Below are 26,531 nucleotides of genomic sequence, written 5' to 3' on the forward strand. Positions count from 1 at the left end.
CTTATCAAAACTTCATGTCATGACCTTAGGCTGCTTTCAAGTTCGGACAAGGTTGAATGTGTAGTACTTTCCTACACACGATCCTCCCACGTGCACATAGACGCACCAAGCGAGCTCGTATACGTACCACTGGGTCTGGCTCGTCGGGCTAGTGCATGCTCACGCTACCGGACACCATGGAGCAAAAGGGCCTGCATAACATCATGGCAAACATAAATGTTGTAAGGTACACTGATATGAACCAAAGTATCTCAATCATGCAATATTAATGTCACGTTAGAAGAATCAAGTTTCATTTATGTAACAAAAGTTTCAAGATATTTCAAGTGGGGCGTTATTTATTCTTAGATGACTACAAATTTACGATGGACGATAATTTAAAGTTATTGTATTTCATTAATGTATTTTAAGACTTTTTATTTACAAAGTTACATTTACATCGTAGCTAATTATAGTTATAAAGTATACACAGTGGCTAACTATGGCTCTTGAAATATCTCATAAAAGGTCAAGAGTTTCATTTTGAGCCTATATAAAGTCATGTATGTTATCATCGTAAAAAAAAACTTTAAAAATGTAGTAAAATGAGCATTTGTGCTTTCCTTTAGCCAATGACTAAGTTTCGTTACAATTTTATATAGTTTAGGTTGCATGTAGGTAGAATCATTCAAGCTTGACATGATCGATCTTACTGTTCTGGGTCTGATAGATCCTCCATTTTATATTCCTTCGATGGAAGGTAAAAACGAATTCCATTGTGGAGATATGCATTGCACAAAGGATGTTTGTACGGTTGTTAAGCCTATCTTTTTTTATTCTCTTTGACTCATCATGATCATGCGAGATAGAGAAAACAATTTATTAAATCATCAGGGTAATGATCCATCAACCTGCTAGTTCTTTTTACGAGGGACAAACTGGAGAATTGATCCTGGAAGCGGGAGATATTTGATCAATAAGGTAATCTGAATTTTACTTTCCCTTGGAGTGATTCTTTATCATTAGGGCTAAGTGTTCCTACATTTCATTTACGTTAGATTGCAAGTTAGAATCATTCAAGCTAGACATGATCTATCTTGCTTGTGGAGGGAGTGATACGAATCTTAAACAAGTGTTATTGTCTTGAGATATTCGATCAGTAAGGTAATCTGAATCGTACTACCCTTGTAGTGATTCCATATCATTTGGTATAAGAGTTTTGCCTTAGGTTGATTCCTTATCATACACGTTCGTACCAATCATAATAGAGAAGTAGCTTGGTGCATATGACACACAAAAATGCACGAGGTTCTCATAGCTTAAACTCATGACATGAGTTAATGATGCCAGTCAAAACTCCATTTAGTAACAACATAACGGATCTATGAATCATGCATACATAATTTCTGTCAAATCTTTAGTTCTTAACATAGTTTATATGGCGTATAGAAGTTTACACATCATAGATTATCTACATCATAAACATGATCCAGTTTATAAACATCGCATAACACAACATAGCATAACTTAACATAATTTGGCATAACATAGTATAACATAGCATAATATAGTATCTCAATCATAATTATGACATATGTAGGGGCCACGAAGCATGTGCCATCATATATGATAAAATTCGTCGAACGAACCCAACAGTAGAATCACTTACTTGATTGGCCTAAGTCAAAGTCACTATGCTCCTTTGATGTCAGCCTAAAACAACTCCTTGAAATCTAATTCTACTAAAGAGTCCCACCGTCATAACTTAGAATTCTACTTATGAAAATTGGCTCACGTCCGGTCTAAAAGAATCTAAATTTAAATTGGGTGAACAATAGTTATACTAACCTTAAACGCCTCAAAAAGTGTTGAAAACGTCTCCCAAATAATCAAACATGGTAGAAAATAGTCTAAGCATATGAAAGTCGAGCTTGTTTAGTCGAAAATGGAAACAATCAATATATTATGTATTTAGAGAAGAAATGGAAACTAATTGAACCTAAAATATTAGACATTAAAAAATTTGAAATTTGGTTAAATGATTATGAGAATATTAATAATTGAGATTTAAAAAATTAAAATGATATTTTATGTGAAGTAAAGGGATTGAAACACAATATTTAATTTAATTGTGAGCGGTTTAAACAAAACCGGTGCAAATGAAAAAAAAAAAAAAAAAAAAAAAAAAAAAAAAAAAGTCAACAGTCAATGTTTTGAAAGTCAACTAAATGTGGTGGGAGACTTGACTTTATCGAGTGTATTTGTTAAAAGAGTTTTTATTTAACACGTTTTATATATTCTCCTTTCACACTATCCTTTTTTTTTATATAAAAAAATTAATTAAAAAAAAAACAAACAAAACATTAATAATTATTTATTATTATTTACTTAAAATAAATGCCATCCCATTTTAGTTTGATTTCTCAATTTTAAATTATTTATTTTAATTATTAAGATATACATTTATATTAATTAAATCGATGAATTAATTTTAATTGGTTCAATTCAGTTCCAAATTAAATAATTTAATATTTGGTTAGGAGAGAAAGAAAAGAATAGAAAATTTTAATTCAAAGGGATTTTTTTTTTTTTTTTTTTTTTTTTTGGGAAATTTAATATTTTTGAAAAATCCCAAAGAAAATCTACCAATCATATACCTAAAATATGGTCTCAAAAAAAATAATTACAATAATGCTCCTTTCTCACTATTATCATTACTCATCCAATCATTGCTCGCCACTTGTGTACTTTGCCACGTCAGTTTCCACTTGTATTGCATTGGTCCCCTCCCCTAATTGTATCGACTCCGGCGCAGCTTGAGCCGTCGGCATTGTCGTGCCGTCTGTCTTCTTCCGCCTCTTAGGGGACCCACTCTCCACCGACGTACACGAAGAAGTGGGCTCCGGTGACGACCGGGACGACGACCGTTTCGACGTCACTCGAACCGGGTCGGGTTCACCAGAATTAACTCGAAGCGGGAAATTAAGAAGAGCTTTAGAGCCGCGCATCCGATAAGCGGCTCGGTCATAAGCCAACGCTGCATCCTCCGCCGTTTCAAATGTCCCAAGCCAAACCCGAGCCCCATTTTTCGCCGGATCACGAATCTCCGCCGCAAACTTCCCCCACGGCCGCTGCCTGACTCCCCGGTAATGCTTCCCCTTCGCAGGAACAACCACCGGCAACGGATCTGCCACCGCCACCGCCACCTTCGTTTCGATAACTTCCGGCGAGATGTTCACCGGCGGGAGAATCTCCGGCTCAGGCTTGACATCGGAAAAACCAAAATTGAAAGTCTCCGGCAAGGAAGATCCGAGCGAGGGAACCCAGCCGAACTGAACAGCGTCGTGGAGAACTCCGGCGAGAACCATGTCCTCGGAATCATCCTCTCTGAGAGGCAGAGCACCCCATTTTTCAGTCAAACAAGGGTACAAGCTTCCGAAACTGGAGGTCCGGCAGAAAACAGGGGCGGTGGCTCCGGCGACGGCGAAATTCCCACATCGGAGAGAATCAGAATCTACGAACAAATGGCGGCGTATGGATTCGAGAAGAACAAAATCCGATTCAGAGCTATTACTCTGTTCGTACATCATTTCTAAATTTGAACCAAAAATCAAATCTTTTTGAGATAGAGAGAAATGTAAATCTGAATGAAACTGAAGATTTGGGGATAGGAAAGCTATAAATAAGTAAAGTAGATTCATGAACTTCAACTATGTGGACTATTTTTTAAACATTAAAAAATAAAATATTATTTTAATAAATAATAATAAATAAATAAATAAATAAATAAATAGCGGATGTGGTTTTAAGAGGGGAAGGGGTTTCTGAGAAGCTGCAGAAAAAATGTGCAAGTTGTGTGAGGGGGAATTTAATCACGTGTGAAAATTGGGATTTGGATTAGGATGACGCCACCCCTGATTCACACGCCATTTGTCGTTTGTCGGCATGTGCGTCACCTCGCTGTTTTCCACTTCCCTTTTACATCGCCGTTTAATTCCATAAAATCGCCACTTTTTTTCTTTTTTTTTTTCTTTTTAGTAAAAATGGTTTACATAATTTCTTTTTTTAATCAATATATCATTAAAGATGTCTATTTAACTATTGGACTATGACAGTAGCAACCTGCCTTAAGCTAATTAGTGACAAAAGCAAGGATTATATTCTGTGTCTCTATCTCACCCATTAATATATATATATATGTGTGTGTGTGTGATGTCGGTTGGGAAGAAAACAAACCACCATTTAAAAGGGTGGAGAAACCTTCCCCTAGCAGACGCGTCTCGAAAAGGAAAGTCCAAAGAGGACAATATATGCTAGCGAAGGGGGTAGACACGAGGCAGTGTGCCAGTAAGGACGCTGGGCCCCAAAGGGGGTGGATTTGGTGGCAGTTCCACATCAATTGGAGGAAGGAAAGAGTGCCAGCGAGGACGCTGGACCCCGAAGAACAAACCACCATTGGTTGGGGAGGAGAACAAACCACCATTTATAAGGGTGTGAAAATCTTCCCCTAGCATACGCGTTTTAAAGCCTTGAGGGGAAGCCCAAGAAGGATAATATCTGCTAGCGGTGGATCTGGGTTGTTACAAAAAAAATATATATATATATAATTTTTCTCCCAAATTAATATTTTTTAAAAATATATACAAAAGAATAGAAAATTTTATTGGCCGAACTCAATTTCAATATAGAACTCGTTGAAAACTCAAATGAATGATAATTAACACAAATATATATATATATATATATATATATATATATATATATATATATATATGTGAATAAATAAAATTCCTTTCATATTTGAGCATAATAGAAATAATTGAAAATATAATGGGAAAAGTCTCCCTCTACCTCGCCCCCGTCTTTAAAGCGTGGGTCCCAAGGTGATCATACCAACTTTAATTTCCCTTTTTATTTTTTTTTTCTAATTTTCATATTATTACTTCTTTAATTTTATACCTAAATTTAAATATTTTTAATTCTAATTATAAACTTTGGAGATCAAAATATCAAATCATAATTGGTGAGTTATTTATTAAGCTTTTTAGATTTTATTTTGGGCCGTGTATTTAAAAAATATTAATTTAATGGGTTTTATTTTATTTTATTTTAATAATTTAAAAAAGAAATAAAATGATTTGAAAAATGATAGTGAGCATATGTGTGTGTGAATGTGGATTTTAATTTTAGGAAAATAAGATTAATAATTAATTTTAGAATGGAAAAAACTTTATAGATACATTGCTTTAAGACAACTTGACAATTTGATTCTCTCTCTTTAAAACTCATTTGTCTTGTTTGGATAAGTCTTCAATAATGTTTGGTGAACACATCTTTTCCCCACATATTATATTAATATTTATTATTATTATTATTTTAAATTTTAATTTTCATATGTTTTCTTCTGTGGAAAGTGCCATCTTTATATATATATATATATATATATATATATATATATAGTTCAGTGGGAATTAATGCTAAATTTATTTATAACTTAATTCTTTTTTATTTTTAAAAATACATTTTTACAATATTGTTATTTTAATCCATCTATTTTAAAATATCTAAATAAATTTTAAAATTAGTCCCACTTAATATAATATTTAAAATAAAAATTAGTTTTGGTTAATTTAGGAGTATGTGGAATCCTATATGACTAAATAGGGATGTTCGGTTAAGGTTGTCCAATTGTTTTTTATTTTTTAAAATTATTTTCAAAATTATATTTATCAACTATAAATATTATATTAATATCTCAATTTCATAAAATTCAAATATCTAGTATTTACATGTTATAACGCATAACTAAGATTGGTTATAAACGTTAAACGTTCTTAATATTTTTAAAACTATGGTAGGGTTCGAATTTTCCAGATTTTAAAAAATTCAACCCAACCGAGACTGAAAAAAAAATAAAACTCAACTTAACTTTTATGGTTTGGATTGGACAATCTAAGTTGGTTAGGTTATCTGGTCATATGAACACTCCTTTGACTAAATAAAGTGTGACCTCCCTACATCCAGACAATCTAGTTCTTTGAACCGTTCAAGTGAGATGATAAGATGAAGTGCGGGACCTCCCTCTCTAGCGGTCTAACCTGCTTAGTTTTTAAGCATGTGGGCAACTTCTTCTTCTTCTTTTCTTTTTTTATTATTATTATTTTTTTTTCTATTTTTTTAGGTTATTACTTTAGATTGTGTATTATTTTTTTTTTTACATACAATTATTATTATTATTATTACTAGGTAACTAATTTCTTTATTTACCCCCTTCCCATTGATTTAGTAGAAACTCAACAATTCCTTCTAAAATATTTAAATTTCGCATTTTAAAAAAATTAATTAAAATACTATATTAATTTCGATATTTTGTACTTTTATCAAAATTTAAAAAGGAAAATTAATAGAGATTAAATATTTTTATAAGAAAATTTTAACAATAAACTAATTATAAATCTTTTTTTAAAAATAACTAATTTTGAAGATATATTAAAAATATATAAAATAAAATAAAACATAAAATAGAAATTCAAAATAATATCTTAATATATTTTAAAAATTTTATAATATTACTCTTCAAATAATTGCGTGAGAATCTAAACAACCAAGCCCATAATATTATGGAAACAACATTTAAAAAAAATAGTTGATTTTCATCCTAATTTTAAGGTTTGAATTTCTCCTAAAAATTAAAAAAATTAAAATTAAAAAAATTAAAATATAAAGTTATATATTAAAAATATGTAAATTAAAATTAAATTTAATGAAAAAAAGAGTAAAAATAATATTACGAAAATGATAAAAAAATATTTATCCAATTTAAATGATGTCGACTAAATGGATGAAGAAATAAAAAATAAAAAAAAAATAAAAAATAAAAAAAGTAAAAGAAGCTGACCGAAGACCAAACCGGTCAGCCGTGACCTTGAAGTTTGACCGTTGAAAAATTCCGTTTTCCCATCTTCTTATTGGTGGCTTACTTGCCCGACTTGCCTTGCGCACGTGCTCCGCACCCCAATCCAAGAATTTAAATTTTTTTAATATTTCTTTTTTAAAACATTTTCTTCAAATATTAATAAAATATATATTATTTTCAGCTGCTTTATTAGGAGGTTGCAACTCACCTTCCTTTTAATTATTTTAATAATTTTATAATTTGATGGCACTATGGGTAATAATTTATTTTATTTTTTAAATGACGTTATTTTGTTACACACTATTTTAAATAATAATATATATTAACTAATTTTTATTTTAATAATAATAAAAATAATTAGAATGGAGCATGGTGCCCACTTTGTCCTTTTTATCATTTTTTTTCCATTAAAAAATTTAAAAGAAAAAATATATATAATGATGATGGTTTTGAATATTATTAAGTGGATGTCAAATTTTTATTCCATTTAAATAAATAACATAAAGTGGGTTAAATAATTTTATATGATTTGGCCGACTTCAAATTATATTAGGGATATAAGTTTTGTATTATTATTATTATTATTATTAAAATAAGAGTTGAATTATAAATTTATGAGCACACTCCACTTTTATAAAGTTTTAATCATTGTGTCTTTAAATTTAAAATTTTTATTTTTATTTTTATTTAATTCCTACTTGCTAAATATTATTCCATAAAAATACTTTTAAAAAATTAAAAAAAAAAGGTTAAATGTATTATTGAAACTTTTTAAAATTTTAAAATAAAGTGTAAATGTATATTTATATTTATATAGTTGACATAAAGAAAGCAATAGTGGAAGTTAAAATAAATTATAAAAATGGATGGCATGTGATGATAGGTATCTAAAAGTTGCCAACAGAGAGATGCTCGACTTTGTTTTTTATAAAAATGTTCGATGTGTGGGATTCTCGAGAGATCTGTAATAGATGATTGCTTCAATATGATTCATGTTCGGATTTACTTTTCATGACTATTTCTTACGTTTTTTTTTTTTTTTGGGATAGGATTGAATGCATAGTACTTCTCTACACGTGATTCACGCATGCACACATGAATCCACTTGGTGGAGCTGAATATGTACCCTTTAGGCCTGATTATAGGTTCGTACATGCTCACGAAAAGTGTGTATATCATATCGTAGTGTATACTGTCCATAAGTAATATATTGGAGAAGTAATTCATGTTCGTGATGTTCAACATGCCTAAGGTCGCACATTTTAAATCTTAGTACATGAGTTATGATGCATATAATATCTCTGTACTTTTCATGACATGAATTTCCTATGAGATGTACATGTATGTGGTATTTCATTCGTGCATATCATATATGGAACATCAAGATGTCTTAGAGGACATAACGTGTTCGTATTAATAACACGTAAATAGACCACAAGTTACGTGTTATTCATGCATCAAACAACTCATTCAACTTAGTCTATAAGCATTGCAATAGTAAGCTCACTTACTTGTTGTCCTAAGTTGAAGTTACTAAATTTTCTTTGTTTATGTTACTTTGATCTTGCTCATCGATGTCTGATTCCACCTATGACGTTCCACGACATTATACTTAGAACACATTCAAGAACTAACTTCAACCAACTCTTCTAGTTAATCTAAAATGGTAGAACGGGATTGAAAACACCAGACATAGATGTCTAAGCTGAGTCGAAGGGGAGACAAAATTCAGCTTGGAGATGTGCGTAGGAAGGTTTAGGGTGTTGGCATGAATCAGGAGTTCGATTGAGACTAAGTTAGAGATGTCTCGGGCCAATGTGGACCCACTTGAATGGAGTGAGAAATCTCTAATTAAATCGAGAGAATTAAATAAATTAATATTCCAATATAGAATATACCTTTTCCAATATTCTAAATGGGCCTTTAAAAGGAATCAAGGCCCAAATACGAAGTTAAGTGAACCTAGAACATTCTAGAAGCCTTATCCATAACATCTTAATTAAGTGAACTAAAAGATTCTAGAAGCCTTATCCATACATTTCTCTGTCTAAGCTTCTAGAAGCTACAATAATTAAATTTAATTATTGATGGACATTGTTGGTTAGAGACATTGTCCTTATAGATCTTGTCTACCTCCCTCCTATTTATTGTTGAATGAATCAATTTGCTCTAACTTTTTTTTTTTTTTTTTTTTTTTTTTTTTCCAAAATATGTCACCCTCAAATAGGTTGTAAAAAAAAAAAATTATTTTTTAAAATTCTGAAGCCCCTAATTCATAATTCGAATTTTGGATTGATGTCTCGAAATTCTCTTGTATTTCTACGATATGGTCACGTTACTTATTTCTCGTTTCAAAGAGTGAAAGTTATACTCACAAACAAACATAAGTCTGCTCCAGATAAATCACTTAATTTTGAAATTTCTACGTTGAGCTGTAAAAAGATGTTGTAACTTGTTGGAATAGATAGTAACTTTTGTTAAGGATATTTAATACTAAATTATAGTTTATCATATATATCATATTTGATCTTTTATGATAGACAAATATCTAGATATTTGCCTTCCATTACACATAGATAGAAAACTTTCCGACCATTTAGGTGGGGGTGGTTTTAACAAATATTCTCATGGTATCAGAGTTCTTTTCGTTTAGCCACTGTGATCCTTTCTTTTCAATGATTTCTGAATCCTCTACTGTTCTTCTCCACCACCACTACTGGCTTTTGATGTCATAGGGGCAGTCTTTATGGCTGTTGTAGGCGGAGTCGGTTGATTACTTTTCGGCTCCACCCTTTTGACCTCCAAATCACCCTTCGCCATACTCTGTACATACTACCTCACCTTTTCCAACACAATCGGTTTTTTCTTAGCCAACATAGTCTTTTCCATTTTCTTCCCAATCTTCCCTTCATCCTTCATAGAAACCCTAACCTCAGAATCCTCATGAGCGTTCCCATCGAAAAGATACAGAATCTCAAGAAACCTATCGACTTTTTGCAAAGATTTACCTTTAGAATCTGGGCGCCGCACTGGCCTCTTCACCAACCAAGTCGCCGCTGCCCTTCTCGCCAAAATTGGCTCCTTCACCCACTGTGGCGACTCTTCCGGCTTCAACATTGTCTTTGTCCCTTGCTTTAGGTTTCCCCCTTCTACTTCTTGGGTTAGACATATTCTCGCCGAAGCCAAGGTTGCATCGCCGCTGAGTAATGATCCCTCTTCATGGGTTAGACATATTCTCGCCGAAGTCAAGGTAGCATCATCGTTGAACGACTATCCCTCTGCAGTTTTCGACGGCCAAGAAAGTGTTTCTCTGCGCCTCCTCCGAACCAAGTCGTTGACATCTTGACGAAAAGTGTTTCTCGACATCTCTTTGAATTTTTTAGATTCAAGTTTGTTCGTTCAAATCTGACTCTCAGCTTGCGGGGGTGTTAAAGATATTTAGTACTGAATTATAGTTTACCATATATATCATATTTGATCTTTTGTCTTCCATTACGCATACGTATCTTTCCATTTATTACTATTTCCATATCCTCGTAATTTATTTGATTATAAAACGAGAACTTTCACACCATTTAGGTACGGTGATTATAGCAAATATTCTCAACTTTAGTTGTTTTAAACTTTTCTTAGCTATTCTATTCTCAAAATCGCTCTTATTTGAATACGATATCATTTCATTCATGATTTACTCGGGTATTACAAAGAGACAAGAAAGAAGTCGAACATTGAAAAGGAGAGAAATAGTTGAAATAGGCAAAAGGGTTGACTTGTTGACGAGCATGCATTAAAGTTCACCACATCCAAAAGCTATCAACTTTGTCCAATCAACCCAAGTTGGGTGCACCAATTTGGTTGTACACTACTTTTCAAAAATACTATATTTCATTTTATGACTTTTATTAATTAATTAATTAATTTTTTTTTTTAAAAAAAGCATATTTAGATTTTATTTGACTTTTATTAAGATGTGGTTTCACAAAATCATATATATTATTAATTTAGACATACTTATTGCTTAAACACAACAAATCTTTTTTTATTTTATTAATTTTGATGATTTCATTTTATTTTTAAAATAATGAATGTATGCATTTAGTAATAAACCGGGTCGATCTAGATTTAAATAGTCGGGTATTATTTTATTCTCTTAATAAGTCAACCAAAAATCATTCAAATTTTTATTTGAAGTAGCTCAAACTTGTAAAACAAAATCAATCTTAATTGAAAATTCTTTTAAATAACAAAATAATAATAATAAAAAAAACATTATTAAAAGATAAAATAGGATCGTTTCCATCCAAAACTAATTATATATATATTTTAAAATTTTTTTTTATTTAAAAAAATTTAAAAATAACTTCGAGACAAAATAAAAAGTTTAAGAATATTTTTATTAATTTAACTCTTAAAACAAAATTGTTCTTGTAAAATAATATTTATTAAAGAATTTGGTGTAAAAGTCAAAATTTATTTAGTGAAATACCAATTCAAGTAAATTAAATAATAAATAATAAATAATTGCCCCTTTTGACGTCAAATCCCACTTTATTAAATTTGCATCCACATTATTGTTTGACAAAGCACTATGATTTTTTGGACTTTTTCTCAATTTTTAAATTTGAATATTTCAATTTAAAACATGAAAAGAATATATTTATATCATAGTCCTTATTTCATGCAATGTCACATTTGACAAATGTAGAATTTATTATGATATGGACATAGGGTAAAATTATAATAATCTTTTTCTTAGCTTTATTATAATTACGACTTCTTAATATTTAAATATTCAAATACTTTATTTTATTTCGTTTCATTACTTATGTAATGGTGACATATGATCCTTGTCACATTGGATGTAATACTTTATTTCATTACTAATATTGAAGATTAATTAAATGTTTATTTAATCCTAATTACATTTAATTATCTTGTTAAATAGTAAAAAAAGTGTAGATTAATATATATATATATATTTTTACCCTATAATTTGTGATAGGAAAAATTTCAAGGGTATTAATAACTTTTTCGTATTATCTTTATTTATTGTTTTTCATATGGACTCTGTCAAATAAAATAATATATCATTTAATGACGTGTTATAAAGTATATTGACATTAAATTAATTTTTTAATATATATTTATACTTTGATTTAAAAATAAATATTCATCCATAAAATTTAAAATTAATTAATATCCAAAAATAGAGGATAAGGACAAAGCAAACAACAAACCATAGTCATTACCTTATCCAAATTATATTTTACAATATTATTATATTTATAAATAAAATAACTAAAAATAACGAAAAATTATTTTTCCCATAAAAGAAGCAGAGAGATGGAAGGGAGAAGGAAACCGACTACGCTGCAAGCGAAAAGACCATTTTGCCCTTCGGCTCATTTCTTCTTGACTCAATCCAACGGACAAGATTAAAGGATGGAAGAACGAAGCTTCCACAGCGTGTCATCGAAGGCGAGACTAACAAGAGGCTCGACAAGAGTATAAATAGCCTCCCACTCCCTTCTTCCACTACCAGATCTCTCAAAACCCTAAATCTTCGCAAAATTTTCGAAACTCTTCTTCTTCTTCTTCTTTGCTCTCCATTTTGATTTTGTGATCTATGGAAACTGTGAATCTGGAGCAAGCTACTGCGTTGCAGAATATCAAGCTTCATCTTCTCGGTGAACTCTCTCCGTTGCCGACGAATTTGGCCTTTGATAATCTTTGCGTCTCGTCTTCGGATCGGTCGATGAGTTCCGGTGCTTCTTCTTCTTCTACCTCGAACTGTCCTCTTACAATCTCTGATTATTTCAATTCGGATGAAAATTTTGAATTCTCCTCTGATTTTATACGGTGCGAGTTGTCGATGTCGTCAAACGACGATTTCTTCGGATTCGAGATGAAACCTAACGTAATCGACCTAACCACAATGAATTCCGCGGAATCTATTGAATTCGAGACGAAACCGTTTGTTTTCAATGATTCGAGTTCTAGTTCGAGTTCGAGTTCGATTTCTCTGTATAGCAATAGTTCGTTTGAAGTTGAATCGAAGACTAATTTGATGAGTCAGGCAGCGAATTCGAATCGGAAACGAGCGAATTTGAAAATCTCGCTTCCGAATAAGACGACGCAATGGATCAATTTCGACACGGCGGAGAAGAAGAATCCGGTTGTGATACAGAGGAGTAAGGATCTCGAGGCGGAGAGGAAAGTTCACTACAGAGGCGTTCGACAGAGGCCTTGGGGAAAATTCGCGGCGGAGATTAGGGATCCGAATCGTCGTGGATCTAGAGTTTGGCTTGGAACTTTTGAGACAGCAATTGAAGCGGCGAGAGCGTACGATCGCGCTGCCTTCAAGCTTCGAGGATCGAAGGCGATTTTAAACTTTCCGTTGGAAGCGACGAACTCTTACTCGGAACCGATGGCCGCTGGAAAGCGGCAGAGGGAGGAGGAAGTGGGAGAGGTGGTTGAAGCGGTAGCGTTGAAGAAAGAGAAGGTGGAGGAGGTGAACCCGGCCTCCGTCCCCGCCGCGGACGTCGGTTACCTGAAAGATATGCCGTTAACGCCGTCAATTTGGTCGATGGTTTGGGACGGTGAAACGAAAGGAGTTTTCAATATTCCGCCGTTGTCGCCGTTATCTCCACATCCCGCGTTTGGTTTTTCACAGCTTGTAGTTGCATAAAATTGCCCCTTTCTTTTCTTTAAACCAATGAGAAATATTTGTTTATTGGTAATGTTTTCTTCCAAGAAAATTCAAATTCAAATTCCAAAAAATCCTTCTATTTTCACAAAATAAAAATAAAACAGATTAATTAATTTAATTTCATAATAATGATAAAGATCTTATAGAATAAAATTTAATGTTGAAACAATGGATTAATTTAAATTTAATGTTAAAAATTTTCCCAAAATAAAATTATCACATAATACAAAACAAGTAGGAAGATTTCACATGTGATTATGAAATTTGACAAAAAAGAACAAAGCATGTGAAAAGAATAAAATATTAGAGAATAAAGGGTTTTTGGGAGGGGGAGTGGATAAGGGGCAAAAATGTAATTTAGACAAAATTTGACAGGTTGAATTGAGGCACAAGGCAAGCACAAGCCCAATAATTGTGGGCAAAAAGAAGCGTCAAACCCATTTGACCAAGCACACATGTTTTAATGAATGACGTCATTTATAATATCTATATATATATATCTAATAAATTCTTGAAATTTTAGGTGAGAAACCTTTTAGAATTTTTTATTTTATTATTATAATTTTTTTTTTTTTTTTTTTTTTTTTTTTTTGGAATTAGGTTAAAAGTGAACCAAGCAATTTGAACATATATATACCATGAATTCGAGCATATATACTCTTTTCAATTTTCATTGTTTTTTTCTCGAGACATTTGTCGATTTGTCTCTATGGAACTGCTTTTCTTAAGGTTTAAGTATTTGAAAAAAAAAAAATCAACTCCATAGTCAATTCTTATAAGATAGTTTAAGTATTCCGAGGTGAATATTGGATTATCTTTAAAATTTTCATCAAACTTAATAGTGAAAACTCTAGATTTCTATAAGTTTAAGAATATTTTTTAGAAAGATAAACATCAATTTCTCGTAGATTGTTCCAAGGTGGATCTTAGATTATCCTTTTGATTGGTTATCAAACCCAATAAAAATCTTTTCTAGAACGCATTCATGTGTGTGATTTATATTATGTATATAATTCATGTGTGTCATGTTTGTGCATCATGTTTGTGCACTCATATTTACTGTACGTGGGATCGTGGGATCTCATGTATGTCGTGAAAGTCATTTTCTTTTTGTTTTCTATAACTTTTAATGCACGTTTGGGAACTCTATGTACATGAATGTGATGTATATAAGGTTATACACTTATACAAATGATGTGTATCCAATGAGTCATAGGGAGTACGAAGGTCCAACTAGCTTAATGTACATAAAACTATGTATATATACATCTCGAGGGAAAAAGTAAAGAAGTGGAACCCACTACTCTATTATAGGTTCCACCATAGTCGTGAAGTCTTAGTTATGGTTGTATGTGTTTACATTTTTTGACATTAATAATTGAGTCATTTACTAGTTATTTTTAATATTAAGCATTTTTTTCAAAAAAAAAATAAAAAATAAAATAAGGGTATCTCAGAGGGTTGATTGAAATCCGAAAGGGTTTGATTAATCAATCTTGGCAACCATAGATCTACCTAGTTTGCCTTTCCTTAGAATCGGTTGTCAAAAGCAAGCTGGGCAAAGACTTAAACTTAGTCTTTGTGAGACCAACCAATAGAATAGGTTACGGCGAGGTACGTCTCGAGATGGGTTGAGCAACACGCTTGTAGATATAAATGGGCTTGATAGGTTTTTCCAAAATAAAAGCCTAAAGAAAATAGGGGTGTATACTCAACCCCGATAACCCAAGAACCAAACCCAAACTATAAGGGTTTGGTTGGGTTGGATAGGATTTCGGGTTGAATTGAGTTTTTTTAAACTAGATCTGATACACGTTGGGTATGAGTTCGGTAATCAAGGGACCGGATCAACCCGATTATATATAGAAAGGAAAAAAAAAAGAAAAAAAAAAAGAGCAAGAGTGACCCAAGCCCAGCGCCCCTCATTTAGCCATTGCTTGTAACGTCGTCGGACGACTCGAGAATTATTCAGCAACTTTCTAGTTTCCATTTCTTTTCCATTTTCGTTTTCCATCACCTTTCGACTTTTGTTTCGTGGAGTGAGTAGTAGAGAGTTTGAGAGCATCACCTCGGGTTTGAAAGTAGAGGGTTGAGCCACCATCACCTCGAGTCTAAGAGCTCAAAGTAGAGGGTTCAACTACCCGTTAGCTTCAATCTCATCTCGCCTCAGTCTCCCCCTCGAAGTTAATATTCAGCTCTTGAGTTCTCGTTTTGGTTTAGCTCCAGCTATTGGATTCAAGTTTGTCGCTACCTAGTTGCTCAGCGTTAGCCTCAAGTACTTCAACATTAGCTCTCCTTCTAAACAACCCAAACCAAATCCGAAAATAGAGGGTTAGGTTGGGTTGTGAATCAGTTTCGAGTTGGGTTGGATTACCGACCAAATGAACCTGAACTTTTAGGTTGGTCAAAATAATTTCCTCAACCCGACCCGACCCGACCCGACACAACCCATTTACACCAAAAGAAAATACAATAACCACGTTATTATGGATTAATAACTAAATTGTTTTGGGCTATCTCAAAATCAACCCAATAAGCTTTATGGATCAATTTAAACCCAATATAGATATGGATGATTTTATTTATAAAAATAATAATAACAATAATCTAAACCGACCATATTACTAAAATAAAATACTATACATATTACATTAATTCAAATGGTTAATAATTGAAAATAAAACGAACAAAAAAAATAATAATAATAAATTGATTTATTAATTTTTTAAGATCAATTATTGTCCAAATAATTTATTAAATAGTTTAAATAAGTATTAATTATTGTTGAACTAGGCTACACGTTTCTTAAATCATACCTAAATTAAAATTAGATATTGTCCGCTTTGACCTGTTACGTATCGTCGTTAGCTTCACGGTTTTAAAACGCGTCTACTGGGAGAAGTTTTCACACCCTTATAAGAAATGTTTCGTTCCCATCTCAAACGAATGTGATATCTCACAATCCACCTCCTTTGGGTGTCTAACGTCCTTGCTCGCACACCACCAGATGTATAACTCTTATATCATTTGTAATCGTCAAAGCCCACCGCTATTAATATTGTCCGCTTTGACCTATTATGTATCACAGTCCGCCTCATGGTTTTAAAGCACGTTCCTCTTTCCAACTAGTGTGGGATCCCACAAAAAATATCTCCTACCAATGGATTCCTTCCTTTATACTCTACTATCAATGACTCCAAGAAATTTTTTAACCATCAAAATAGCAATGTATAGTAGCCAACTTCATCAAACTCGGTCATCGATATCGAACATCATACATCATTTCCCACTGCCAATTTGACGTGTTCGTCTTAAAAATTAGAAATGTCTAACCTATGGGACCTTGATTCTCGTGGAAATGGGGAGATAGTGGGAAGAGATTTTTATGCGTTAGTTAAATGAGTCTCCGTCCCCATTTCCGCCCCAAGCCCCAGGTAATGACCCAGGCCCACCGCTAGCAGATATTGTTCTCTTTGGACTTTCCCTTACGAGCTTCCCCTCAAGGCTTTAAAATGCGTCTGCTAGGGGAAGGTTTCCACACCCTTGTAAACGGTGGTTTGTTCTCTTCCCAACCAATGTGGGACATCATACCCCAAATCCTCGCTTTGTAACTTGTATATGATTTTAGATTGTTAGAAATGCTATAAAGAAATCTTAATAAATAAAAATAATTTTTACAAACTTGGATTAATTTAAAAGCTATTATAGTCCCGTGTTTCTAATCAATGAAATTTTCCACAAATGAACACGAGTCTTTCCAACATATTTTTGTCTTTACACACATGTATTTCATGAAAATTTCAAGAAAAAAACGCTAAACCATAATCAATTTTAACTTTATTTACTGTACCATTTGTTCTAATTTTATATTAAATAAGTTAAAAGATTATGATAAATTTAATTTGTTTCGGTACACGAGCTTAATCGGGCGTGTAGACCCGAGTTAATGATGCTCCAAAATCATTCGATTATTATTATTATTATTATCCATCCAATTCCGCCTCTAAATTGAGTCCGAAATAGAGCATTGTCTTCTTAATTTTACGAAAAATATTCAACAAAAAAATGTTGCTGATTTGAGTTTGATTAGGTCGATCTTCGTAGATCTGGACTCTAAATTTGAATCGCAACATAAATTAATTAGAACAATTAGAACAATACCCGCCTTATGTTTTACCTAGAAACTGTAACAACCAAGTCCACAACCAACTGATATTGAAGTTTTCTCTTTTGGGTACCTATTAAGGTTTTTAAAACACATCATTTAGAGTTATGCGACGGAACCAGTACTCATCCAGACTAAAGAGGACAATATCTATCAGTGAACTTGGGCTGTTGTAAATGGTATCAAAGCTAGATATCGAACAGTGTGTCAGCAAGGACGCTGGGCCTCCACGGGGTAGATTGTGAGATCCCACATCGATTCAAGAGGGGAATGAATCATTCCGTATAAGCATATGAAAACCTCTCCTTAGACGACGCTTTTTAAAATCTCGAGGGAAAGCCCATAAGGGAAAACCTAAAGAGGACAATATCTATTAGCGAGGAGCTTAAGCTGTTACAGAAACCCTTTACAAATCTCATCATCGTGAACCCATTACAACGTCGTTACAGTCAATCTTGAGTACGCTATAAATCATGCGAGAAAGAGAGCCTAAAATGAACCCAATCCAAATGGCACTTGAATTGACCATCATGAATTCTCATCCCAACTTCGACAAGAACATCATTTGAATACCAATGATAATTTAAATAAATAATAATAATAATAATAATAATAAACAAATTCATAAATTTGATCATTTATTTATTGATTTATTTATTACTATTGATCAATGGAATAATAATAATAATAATAAACAAAGTCATAAATTTAATTATTATTTTATTGTTTTTTAGTATTGACCAATGGGTGGTTAGATGCATTCAACTCTGTCGTGTCTTCTTGTCCCTTTCAACTTCAAATGTTCCACACCAAATTTCACCCATTAATTATACACTTCCCAACAACTATAGACTTTGGTCAAGTCTTCCTCAAAATTATATATATATATATATATTAAAATTAATAATAAATTCGGGTTTGGTTCGGGTTAACTTAATCTAGTCTTAAGTAAATCCATGAATTCAATCCAATCCAAACCGTAAAAATTGGATTGAGTTGATCGAATGTTTCGAGCCATCAATTTTAATCAACTTTTTGAGGTATAATTTAAGGTAAATATTAAATATAAGCTTAATTTTTTTAATCTAAATTAAATAAATTTGACTCGGAGAAAACTTCTTAATAACCTAAAAAAAATATTATAAAACATTAATAACGTATTGTCTAATTGAGATATGCTTTAAGTAGCCATCTAATTTGACTTAGAAGATAAATAAAATAACGATGGTTTAAGATTGAGCTAACTCATATATTAAATATACACTAAATTTCATTTTTATTAATTTTATTTCGTAGAACTGATAAATGATAAGACATTTATTATCAGAACCGTAAGACCCCACATCAATTAGACAGAGGAACAAACGTCAGTGAGGATATTGAGCCCTGAAAGGAGGTAGATTGTGAGATCCCACGTCGAAACATTTTTTATAAGGGTGTGGAAACCTCTTTTTAGTAAATGGTGGGCTAAAAGGAAAAGCTCAAAGAGGACAATATTTACTAGCGGTGGGTATGAGCGGATAGAAGAAAGTAAGGACTAAACGGGTAATTTACGATAAAAATTTATATAAACTTAACCGCTAAGTCAAGCCAATGTGAGAAAAGAAAATTCGTAATTTTGTTGTTCCTCAAAAGAAGAAAAAAGAGCAATCCCCATCAGTCTATATAAGCTCCCAAAGACTCTCCCTTTCTCTTTACCTCTCCACCATGGAAATCTCAGCCCTCTTCTTCATCATCTTCTTCCTCCTCTCACCCATCTCCATTAAAGCTCAAACAACAACAACAACAACTCATTGCAGCCATGGCAGCCCATCAATCCATCTCCCTTTCACCTTCAACCTTTCATGTTCATCAAACACAACAAGAATCCACTTCAAATCCTATGATTCTCTATCAATCAAATCCATTTCCTACGACCAAAAACGACTCGATCTTATAGACCTCAATGGTTGCGTTCATGGCGCGTTTCTCAAACTAAACCTCACCCTAACCCCATTTCGATACTTCTACGTCGTTCGAGATTACAAATACCTCAATTGCACGTCGAAATTGTCGTCGCCGTCGCCACCGATACCGTGCTTGAGCCGACCTCGAGATTACTATGTATATGTGGTGAGGGAAATGGAAGAAACACCAAGGTTTTGCAAGGAAGTGAAGAAAGTGAAGATCCCATTTGAGTATAGCCCTTATCTTGATGATGGTTCTTTTGGACTTTCATTAAGTTGGGGATCTAATGAAAGAGGGTGTCTTTATAAAGCACCTAATTATGAAGGTAACATTCCATTCTTTCCTTCTTTAGCTCACTAACTAAAAAGAACAAAAAGGAAAAGAATCTTTTTTTTTTCTTTTCTTTTCTTTAATTTAATTCAATTAACTTTTGATTTTTTTTTTTCATTAATTGTTTGTATTTGGGGTTCTTTTTCTTAATACCCTTTTAAAAAAATTTAAACTTTGGGTTTTATTGCATTTTAGCCCTTCAAAAATTTGAAATTATTTTATTTCGGTTCGTAAATTTTTGAGTTTGTTTCGTGTAGGTTCATATTTTTTATTATATCTATTTTTTCTAAAAAGTAAAAAAAAAAAAAAATTTGAATTATTAGGTACGGATAAATTACTCACCTTGTAATTATAAGATTATATATATATATATATATATTTTATAGAAAAAATAAATAATCAATTTTTAAAATTAAAGAGAAATTAAAATAGATATTTTGAAATTAAGAAACGACTTTTTTATATATATATATAGATAGATAGATTAAATAATAAAATAATAGAAAAAATAAATAATCAATTTTTAAAGAGTTAAACTAAAATAGGTATTTTGAAATTAAGAAACGATTTTTATAAAAATTTGTAGACTTTTATATATATATATATATATATATATATATTAAATGATAAAATAATAGAAAAAATAAATAATCAATTTTTTAAATTAAAGAGTTAAATTAAAATAGATATTTTAAAATTAAGAAACGACTTAAATAAACATTTTAAAATAATTCAAAAGTTTAAGCTTTTTTTTTAAAAAAAATTTATTATTATTATTATTATTATTTTTTCTGTTAATGAATATAAGAATAATTTATAATCAATTTATAAATTATTGTGGAGGTAAATTATTTCTTAAAAACCCCTTTACTAAAATAAATTGACCAAGTAGTCCCCAGAGAATAATTTCAAATGACCCCTACAAATATTTTTTTTTTTTTAAGAAATACCCCTTTTTGTAAAGTAAATTGTTAAACAGTCCCTTGATGATGTCACTTGCAATCATATACTTTGCTAATTGCTTTATTTATTTATTAAAATGTTATAAATAAATAAAAACTGAGTTTGAATATTCAAAGTCCTTATTGTTTAATGCAATATTAATAATTGGGTCAAAGGTTCATTGATTTTAACCTTTAAACTTCATTTTCTAGAATAATTATATAAAAATAAATAAATAAATATTTTTTAGTCCATCATTTAATGTTCATATTCCTATTGAGTCACCAAATTAAAATAATAATAATAATTTATATCTCCAAAGAATGTTTTGCTTCAATTTTAAATAAACTTAGCTTTATCCTAAGTTTATATGACCTATTTTTAAAATAATTATAATATTATGAAAATGAAAATTAACTTTATTTTAATTTGTATTTTTTTATTTTTGTGCAGGAGTTATCTTACTTGTAGCTATAGTGGTAATATCATCGATGGTGATCATAAAGATTTGTCACTCAAAAAAACAAAAAATTTTGAAGGAAGAAGCTCAGAAAAGGGTGTTTGAGCATTCGTATGAAGCACTAAAGCCTGGATCAGATGAGGTTTCTGTTTGAGGTTTTGATCGAAAATATACGTTTTGACGAGTTGAACTATGTTTAAATTGGATTGTAAATTTTTTTAAAGTTATTTTTAATACTAATTTTGTTTAGTTTTATTTGAAGAATGTGACATGAAATTTTTGTTAATTAATATTTGATGATCATTTTATGTCATTTTTTTTTTTGGTCAAATTAAACTCAGATGGATTATATAATAATTAATTTGTGAGAATTATAAATGAATACAAATAATGGAGAGCATTTCAAGAGTACTATGGACCTTATTTTATTAATGTCATTTTAGTTTTACTTCTATGGTTTAAAATGTTAATAAAATTAATTTGGGTGAATTATATTTAAATGGATTTAAACAGAAGTAATTAAGTTATTAAAAATATTTAGGAGAGTTATTGTTTAAAATTTAATTTAAGCGAATTATATTTAATATATGGGTGAAACGGTTAGTACCATGTTTAAAAAATATTCATGAACCATGTTTAAAAAATATACATGAACCTCAAAGGTAACATTAATATCGATAGATTTTGTAAACGGTTTCATCTATATATTAAACGTAATAAATTTTTTAACTTTTTTTATAATTGTTAACGGTATTAATACTACTTTCAAAAGTTCATGAAATAACCAATACATGTTGAAATAAATAAATATGGGAAGTGAGGACATATGTATATACATATAAAGTAGGAGTGTATGGAGCCGCTAGTCATACACGGTAGCTAGCGGCCTCCACAATGAAAAGGATGAACGAAGGGGTATGAGAACTTACAGAGGAAACCCCGATCCGTTTAGGATTTCGGCAGATTTGGACGTCTAAAGTAGTTTAAAAGCAAGGAGGGGCGAGGTAGAGAAGAAGAGAACCTGAGGGAGAAAACCAAGACCCCATTGCCATTGGAAATTCGATACTTACAAACGATTGAAGCTCATGTCACTGAGGGAGGAGAACTTCGACGGTAAGCTTGTGGGTCTTTTCGAATTCCCCATCGATTTCTTTTTGAAAACCCTAACGAAAGCTTCATGTAGAGATGGTTAGATTGCACCGAAAGTTCTCGGTGGTTCATGGAGTAAAAGAAAACAAGAGGGAGAAGGAAGAATCGAATAAGGAAACAAATCAAGTAAGTTTCAATTGACATAACATAAAACTTATTAGTCTTAAAGCACCACGGAGAGCAACAATAAGCCACAAATGGTCTAATTGACACCAACGAGTAAACTCACCTCGTGCTTAAGATCCCATAAATCTTTGAGTCGAAGATTCAAATCTTTACCTTAGTCCAAAGTAAAAAGTTAGTTAAGCATAATTAATTAAGAGCCTTGTAATCAACATCTTTAATATCAATCAGATCATTGCTTTGTTTGAGATTTTAGAACTGGGCCATATTAGCCAATGGGCACCCAATAAATGCCCACAACGGCACCACCACGCCTTTTTAACCATCAACCATAACTCACTAAATGCGATCAAATTCCCAATTCCCAAGTCTTGTTTTCAGACGACATTGTGTGAAAACCGCTCCCAAAAATCTTGGGGAGAAGACAAGGATGAATCTCACACGCCATTGCTGGATTCTCAAGCTCTCACCCATTTCTATAAATTTCTCCATGTTATCTCAAGTTCTCCCCAACAATCCCCATGGATTCTCCTTCTTTAATGCCCTTTTTCTCCTTCATTCTCGTTTTCGCTGCGATTCCGGTTTCTCTTTCACTGCCCTTCGTTGTTCTCCATGGTAACATCTAATCTGGCTCTGTTCTTATTTGCCTCTGTTTTTCGATTTACTCTCTGATGGGGTTTCTGAATTGTTCTTGTTTTCTGGGTTGATCGTGGTGAATCAATGGGATTTTGAGCTAGTTTCTTTGTTGGGTTTACTTTGATTTGTGGCATTTGTATCTGTCTTTGAACTTTCGTGTGCTTGAAGTAACTTTGAAACTCTGTGGGGGGATGGTTGGTTTAGTGAAGTTGGATTGCCTTCTCTATGAGGGGAGCTTCCATGGATATGAGTTTGTTCCCAGAACTCAACAATTGATATCAATGTTTGCATAAGAAACATGCTCATTGTACTGAGGAAAAAGGGTAAGTGTTACCAAACCAATGAAGATAGATAGTGGTCTGGTGTCTGCCAAACGCCCTTTGTCGCTACGTCTATCATTGTCACTTCACCTCCGATCACACTAAAATGCACATTGTGAGAGATAAGGTAACAAGAAAGCACATTGTGGGAGATTGTCATCTTGAATGCTCTAGGCATGGCCATTGTCAAGTGCTAGGTGCTCAACCTACCTCGATCACCCTCAGATCATCGCCAATTGTTTAAAATTCGTTGAAGATGCAAATATAGTCTGTAAGATCCCACATCGGTTGGGGAGGAAAATGAAGCATTCTTTATAAGGGTGTGGAAACCTCTCTCTGGTAAATGCGTTTTAAAACTTTGAGAGGAAGTCCGAAAGGAAAAGCCTGAAGAAGACAATATTTGTCCATATTAATTGTTAGTGTAAGAATATTCAAGGATAACATCGGCATTTGAATTGTAAATCTGAAAATAAAACTACGTTAACTTAGATTTAAAGTGGATAATATCATAACATCATACCAGTGTCTTAAAAAGCATACTAAGACGCAAATCCTACGCCTTGCTTCAAAAAAGCGAGGCTCCAACCATTGCAAAAGGCTTGTAGGGCTAATAAAAACACTATAATTAGCTCCACTGTGCCTGCATACCAGAGATTAATAGCATATAGTTCTTATATTTCATACCATACTTGAAGGGCTCTATTGTTTTTGTTTGTGATGGAGTTCTGTTTTGTGGTCATGGCAGGCATAGGAAATCAGTGCTCAAGTCAAGGGCTTAAAAACTTCACTGAATCACTGAGTAACTATTCTGGTGTTGAAGGATATTGCGTGTATGTTCAAATGATTTAATCAATTCAAAGCAATTTTATATTTAGATAGTCATCCCTAATCCCTAATCCAACCTTAATGAGCTCGTTTTTCTATTGATTTTGCTGCAAATTTCTGTAATTAAAGTTTCTTTTTTGATGAAGAACAATGGGTTTTTTTTATAAATTCTAATTTTACCAGTGAAGTCGGGAATGGAGTGTTGGATTCTTGGTTTATGCCCCTTGAGAAACAGGTAAGACCTTTTCTTTTTTTCCGTATCGAATATTGAAAAGTAATAGTACTCATTCTAACCAAGTTTTCTCATGCTTTCAGGCTGGAATTGTTTGTGAGAAGGTGCAAAAATCCTCATGGCTACGTTATTCACCTCATCTCTCAAGTATCTTACTGTTTGAATTTCCAATGCAGGTGAAGAAAATGGAGGAACTGAAAAAAGGTTACAGTATAGTTGGTCTCTCCCAGGTAATCAATCATTAAACTTGGATCCAAACTAGAAGATTTTGCAAGAGACTATTATGAACTTGTGTTTGGCTGAACAGGGAAACTTGATTGGCCGAGGAGTTGTTGAGTTTTGTGATGGAGCACCACCAGTGAGAACCTATTTAAGATCTTTTCTAACTCTGTTATTGTCTCAAATATCTCCTCACTGTTCATGTCTATGTCTAAAGGTCAAGAACTTCATATCTTTAGCAGGCCCTCATGCTGGCATTGCTTCTGTTCCTCTCTGTGGTGTAAGTTCTAAGTTCTGAATTTGCCTTTCATCTTCAGTTTCTAGATTTTTGTTACATCTAAGCTATGTTAATAGCCATTTTCAATGATTTTTGGTTTCTGCAGTCTGCCATTTTCTGTCGCTTTGCAGACGAACTAATCAAGTCGGAGATCTACAGTGATTATGTTCAAGTACAACACACCTATAGCTTCTTTTTTTTTACCTCTTTTTCGCTTCGATCCCTCAGCTCTAAACATGTTTTTCCCTCTCTGTTGGTTGTCACAGGATCATCTAGCCCCCAGTGGTTTTCTCAAATTACCAAACGTGAGCACTAGTTTCTAAAGCTTCATATTTGATGCTGAAATTTTGCTTTTTGCCACTACACTTTGATGTTCTTGTTTCCATTTGGACATTGTTTCTCACTACAAAAATGACACATTAGCTTTTCCTTCCAGGCTATCCCAAAATATTTGGCGAAATGCAAGTTTCTTCCTAAGCTCAACAATGAACTCCCACAAGCGAGAAACTCAACCTATAAGCAACGATTCAGTAGCCTACAAAACTTGGTGCTAATTATGGTAGGTTTGGAAGGCTTTACATTCATGACAATTGACATCTTGCAGTTCTTTGAGAAATCAGCAAATCGATATCGCCTACTCTTATTTAATCAGTATTTGTTTGTCCAGTTCGAGCACGACACGGTTTTGGTCCCCAGAGAAACCTCCTGGTTTGGTTACTACAAAGATGGGGCTTTTAATTCAACTATACCTCCACAAGAGGTATCAAGCTAACTCACATGGCAACCGTTTGACTATACTACATCTGGTCTTTCTAAACCTGTAGAATATGAAAAAAAAACTATTATCGACCCACCACAAACTGAACTAATGGCATCGAAAACATCTAACATCTATAGTGCTTATGACAATCTATGTATATATATGCCAATGTAATCACTTCTGCTGATTTCTGCAGACAAAACTTTACATTGAAGACTGGATTGGATTGAAAACCTTGGATAAGGCAGGGAGAGTGAAGTACATAAGCGTTGCTGGAGAGCATGTTAAAATTTCCAACAGTGACATGAGAAAATATGTGGTACCCTACTTGCAAGGATAAAGAATCAGTCAGATGGATGTGGGAAAGTCAGTGACCACCAGTATTGATTAAATTAAGAGTAAAGAAAAGAATAAGATAATTCACAAAACCAAGCTCTCTGAATCCTAATTTACCATGTAAGCCTATTTTTACAAATATATATGGAAAAAATGGAAGTATATATCCTACGTATTCCAAGAGACGAGTCAGAATTCAATGAAAA

The 26,531-nt window shown here is 32.4% G+C and overlaps 4 protein-coding genes and 1 long non-coding RNA gene across 6 annotated transcripts; 3 read left to right on the forward strand and 2 right to left on the reverse strand.

Annotated features, from left to right (window-relative positions):
• Positions 1-2,590: 2,590 nt before the first annotated feature.
• LOC111801091 (ethylene-responsive transcription factor 2) lies at positions 2,591-3,643 on the reverse strand. Its single transcript, XM_023685072.2, has one exon. It carries the CDS (start codon positions 3,567-3,569, stop codon positions 2,706-2,708), a length of 864 nt encoding a protein of 287 aa, XP_023540840.1. The 5' UTR covers positions 3,570-3,643; the 3' UTR covers positions 2,591-2,705.
• An 8,776-nt stretch (positions 3,644-12,419) lies between these two features.
• Positions 12,420-13,713, forward strand: LOC111799659 (ethylene-responsive transcription factor 5-like). The gene has a single exon (XM_023683089.2). The coding sequence runs from the start codon at positions 12,522-12,524 to the stop codon at positions 13,581-13,583; it is 1,062 nt and encodes a 353-aa protein (XP_023538857.2). The 5' UTR covers positions 12,420-12,521; the 3' UTR covers positions 13,584-13,713.
• Positions 13,714-19,420: 5,707 nt separating this feature from the next.
• Positions 19,421-21,703, forward strand: LOC111800580 (uncharacterized). The gene is made up of 2 exons (XM_087125965.1): positions 19,421-20,041; positions 21,442-21,703. The coding sequence occupies exons 1-2, from the start codon at positions 19,477-19,479 to the stop codon at positions 21,600-21,602; spliced, it is 726 nt and encodes a 241-aa protein (XP_086982091.1). The 5' UTR covers positions 19,421-19,476; the 3' UTR covers positions 21,603-21,703.
• A 1,134-nt stretch (positions 21,704-22,837) lies between these two features.
• LOC147791509 (uncharacterized) lies at positions 22,838-24,425 on the reverse strand. Its single transcript, XR_015422096.1, has 2 exons — positions 24,197-24,425; positions 22,838-24,060 (listed from the first exon to the last, which is right to left on the reverse strand). It is a non-coding gene; the product is annotated as an uncharacterized LOC147791509 (long non-coding RNA).
• Positions 23,115-26,506, forward strand: LOC111800139 (uncharacterized). Of its 2 annotated transcripts, XM_023683728.2 has the most exons (12): positions 23,115-23,335; positions 24,422-24,506; positions 24,685-24,736; positions 24,817-24,837; positions 24,910-24,963; positions 25,041-25,091; positions 25,170-25,232; positions 25,336-25,401; positions 25,496-25,534; positions 25,666-25,788; positions 25,897-25,989; positions 26,186-26,506. In XM_023683728.2, exons 1-12 carry the CDS (start codon positions 23,242-23,244, stop codon positions 26,327-26,329), a joined length of 885 nt encoding a protein of 294 aa, XP_023539496.2. In that variant the 5' UTR covers positions 23,115-23,241; the 3' UTR covers positions 26,330-26,506. The 2 variants fall into 2 exon arrangements, with proteins under 2 accessions (XP_023539496.2, XP_086982090.1); XM_087125964.1 differs by having other exon boundaries at positions 24,817-24,963.
• The last annotated feature ends 25 nt before the right edge of the window (positions 26,507-26,531 follow it).

Source organism: Cucurbita pepo, chromosome 8 (assembly GCF_057944985.1).
Source record: "Cucurbita pepo subsp. pepo isolate OVF chromosome 8, ASM5794498v1, whole genome shotgun sequence".
Classification (NCBI taxonomy): domain Eukaryota; kingdom Viridiplantae; phylum Streptophyta; class Magnoliopsida; order Cucurbitales; family Cucurbitaceae; genus Cucurbita; species Cucurbita pepo.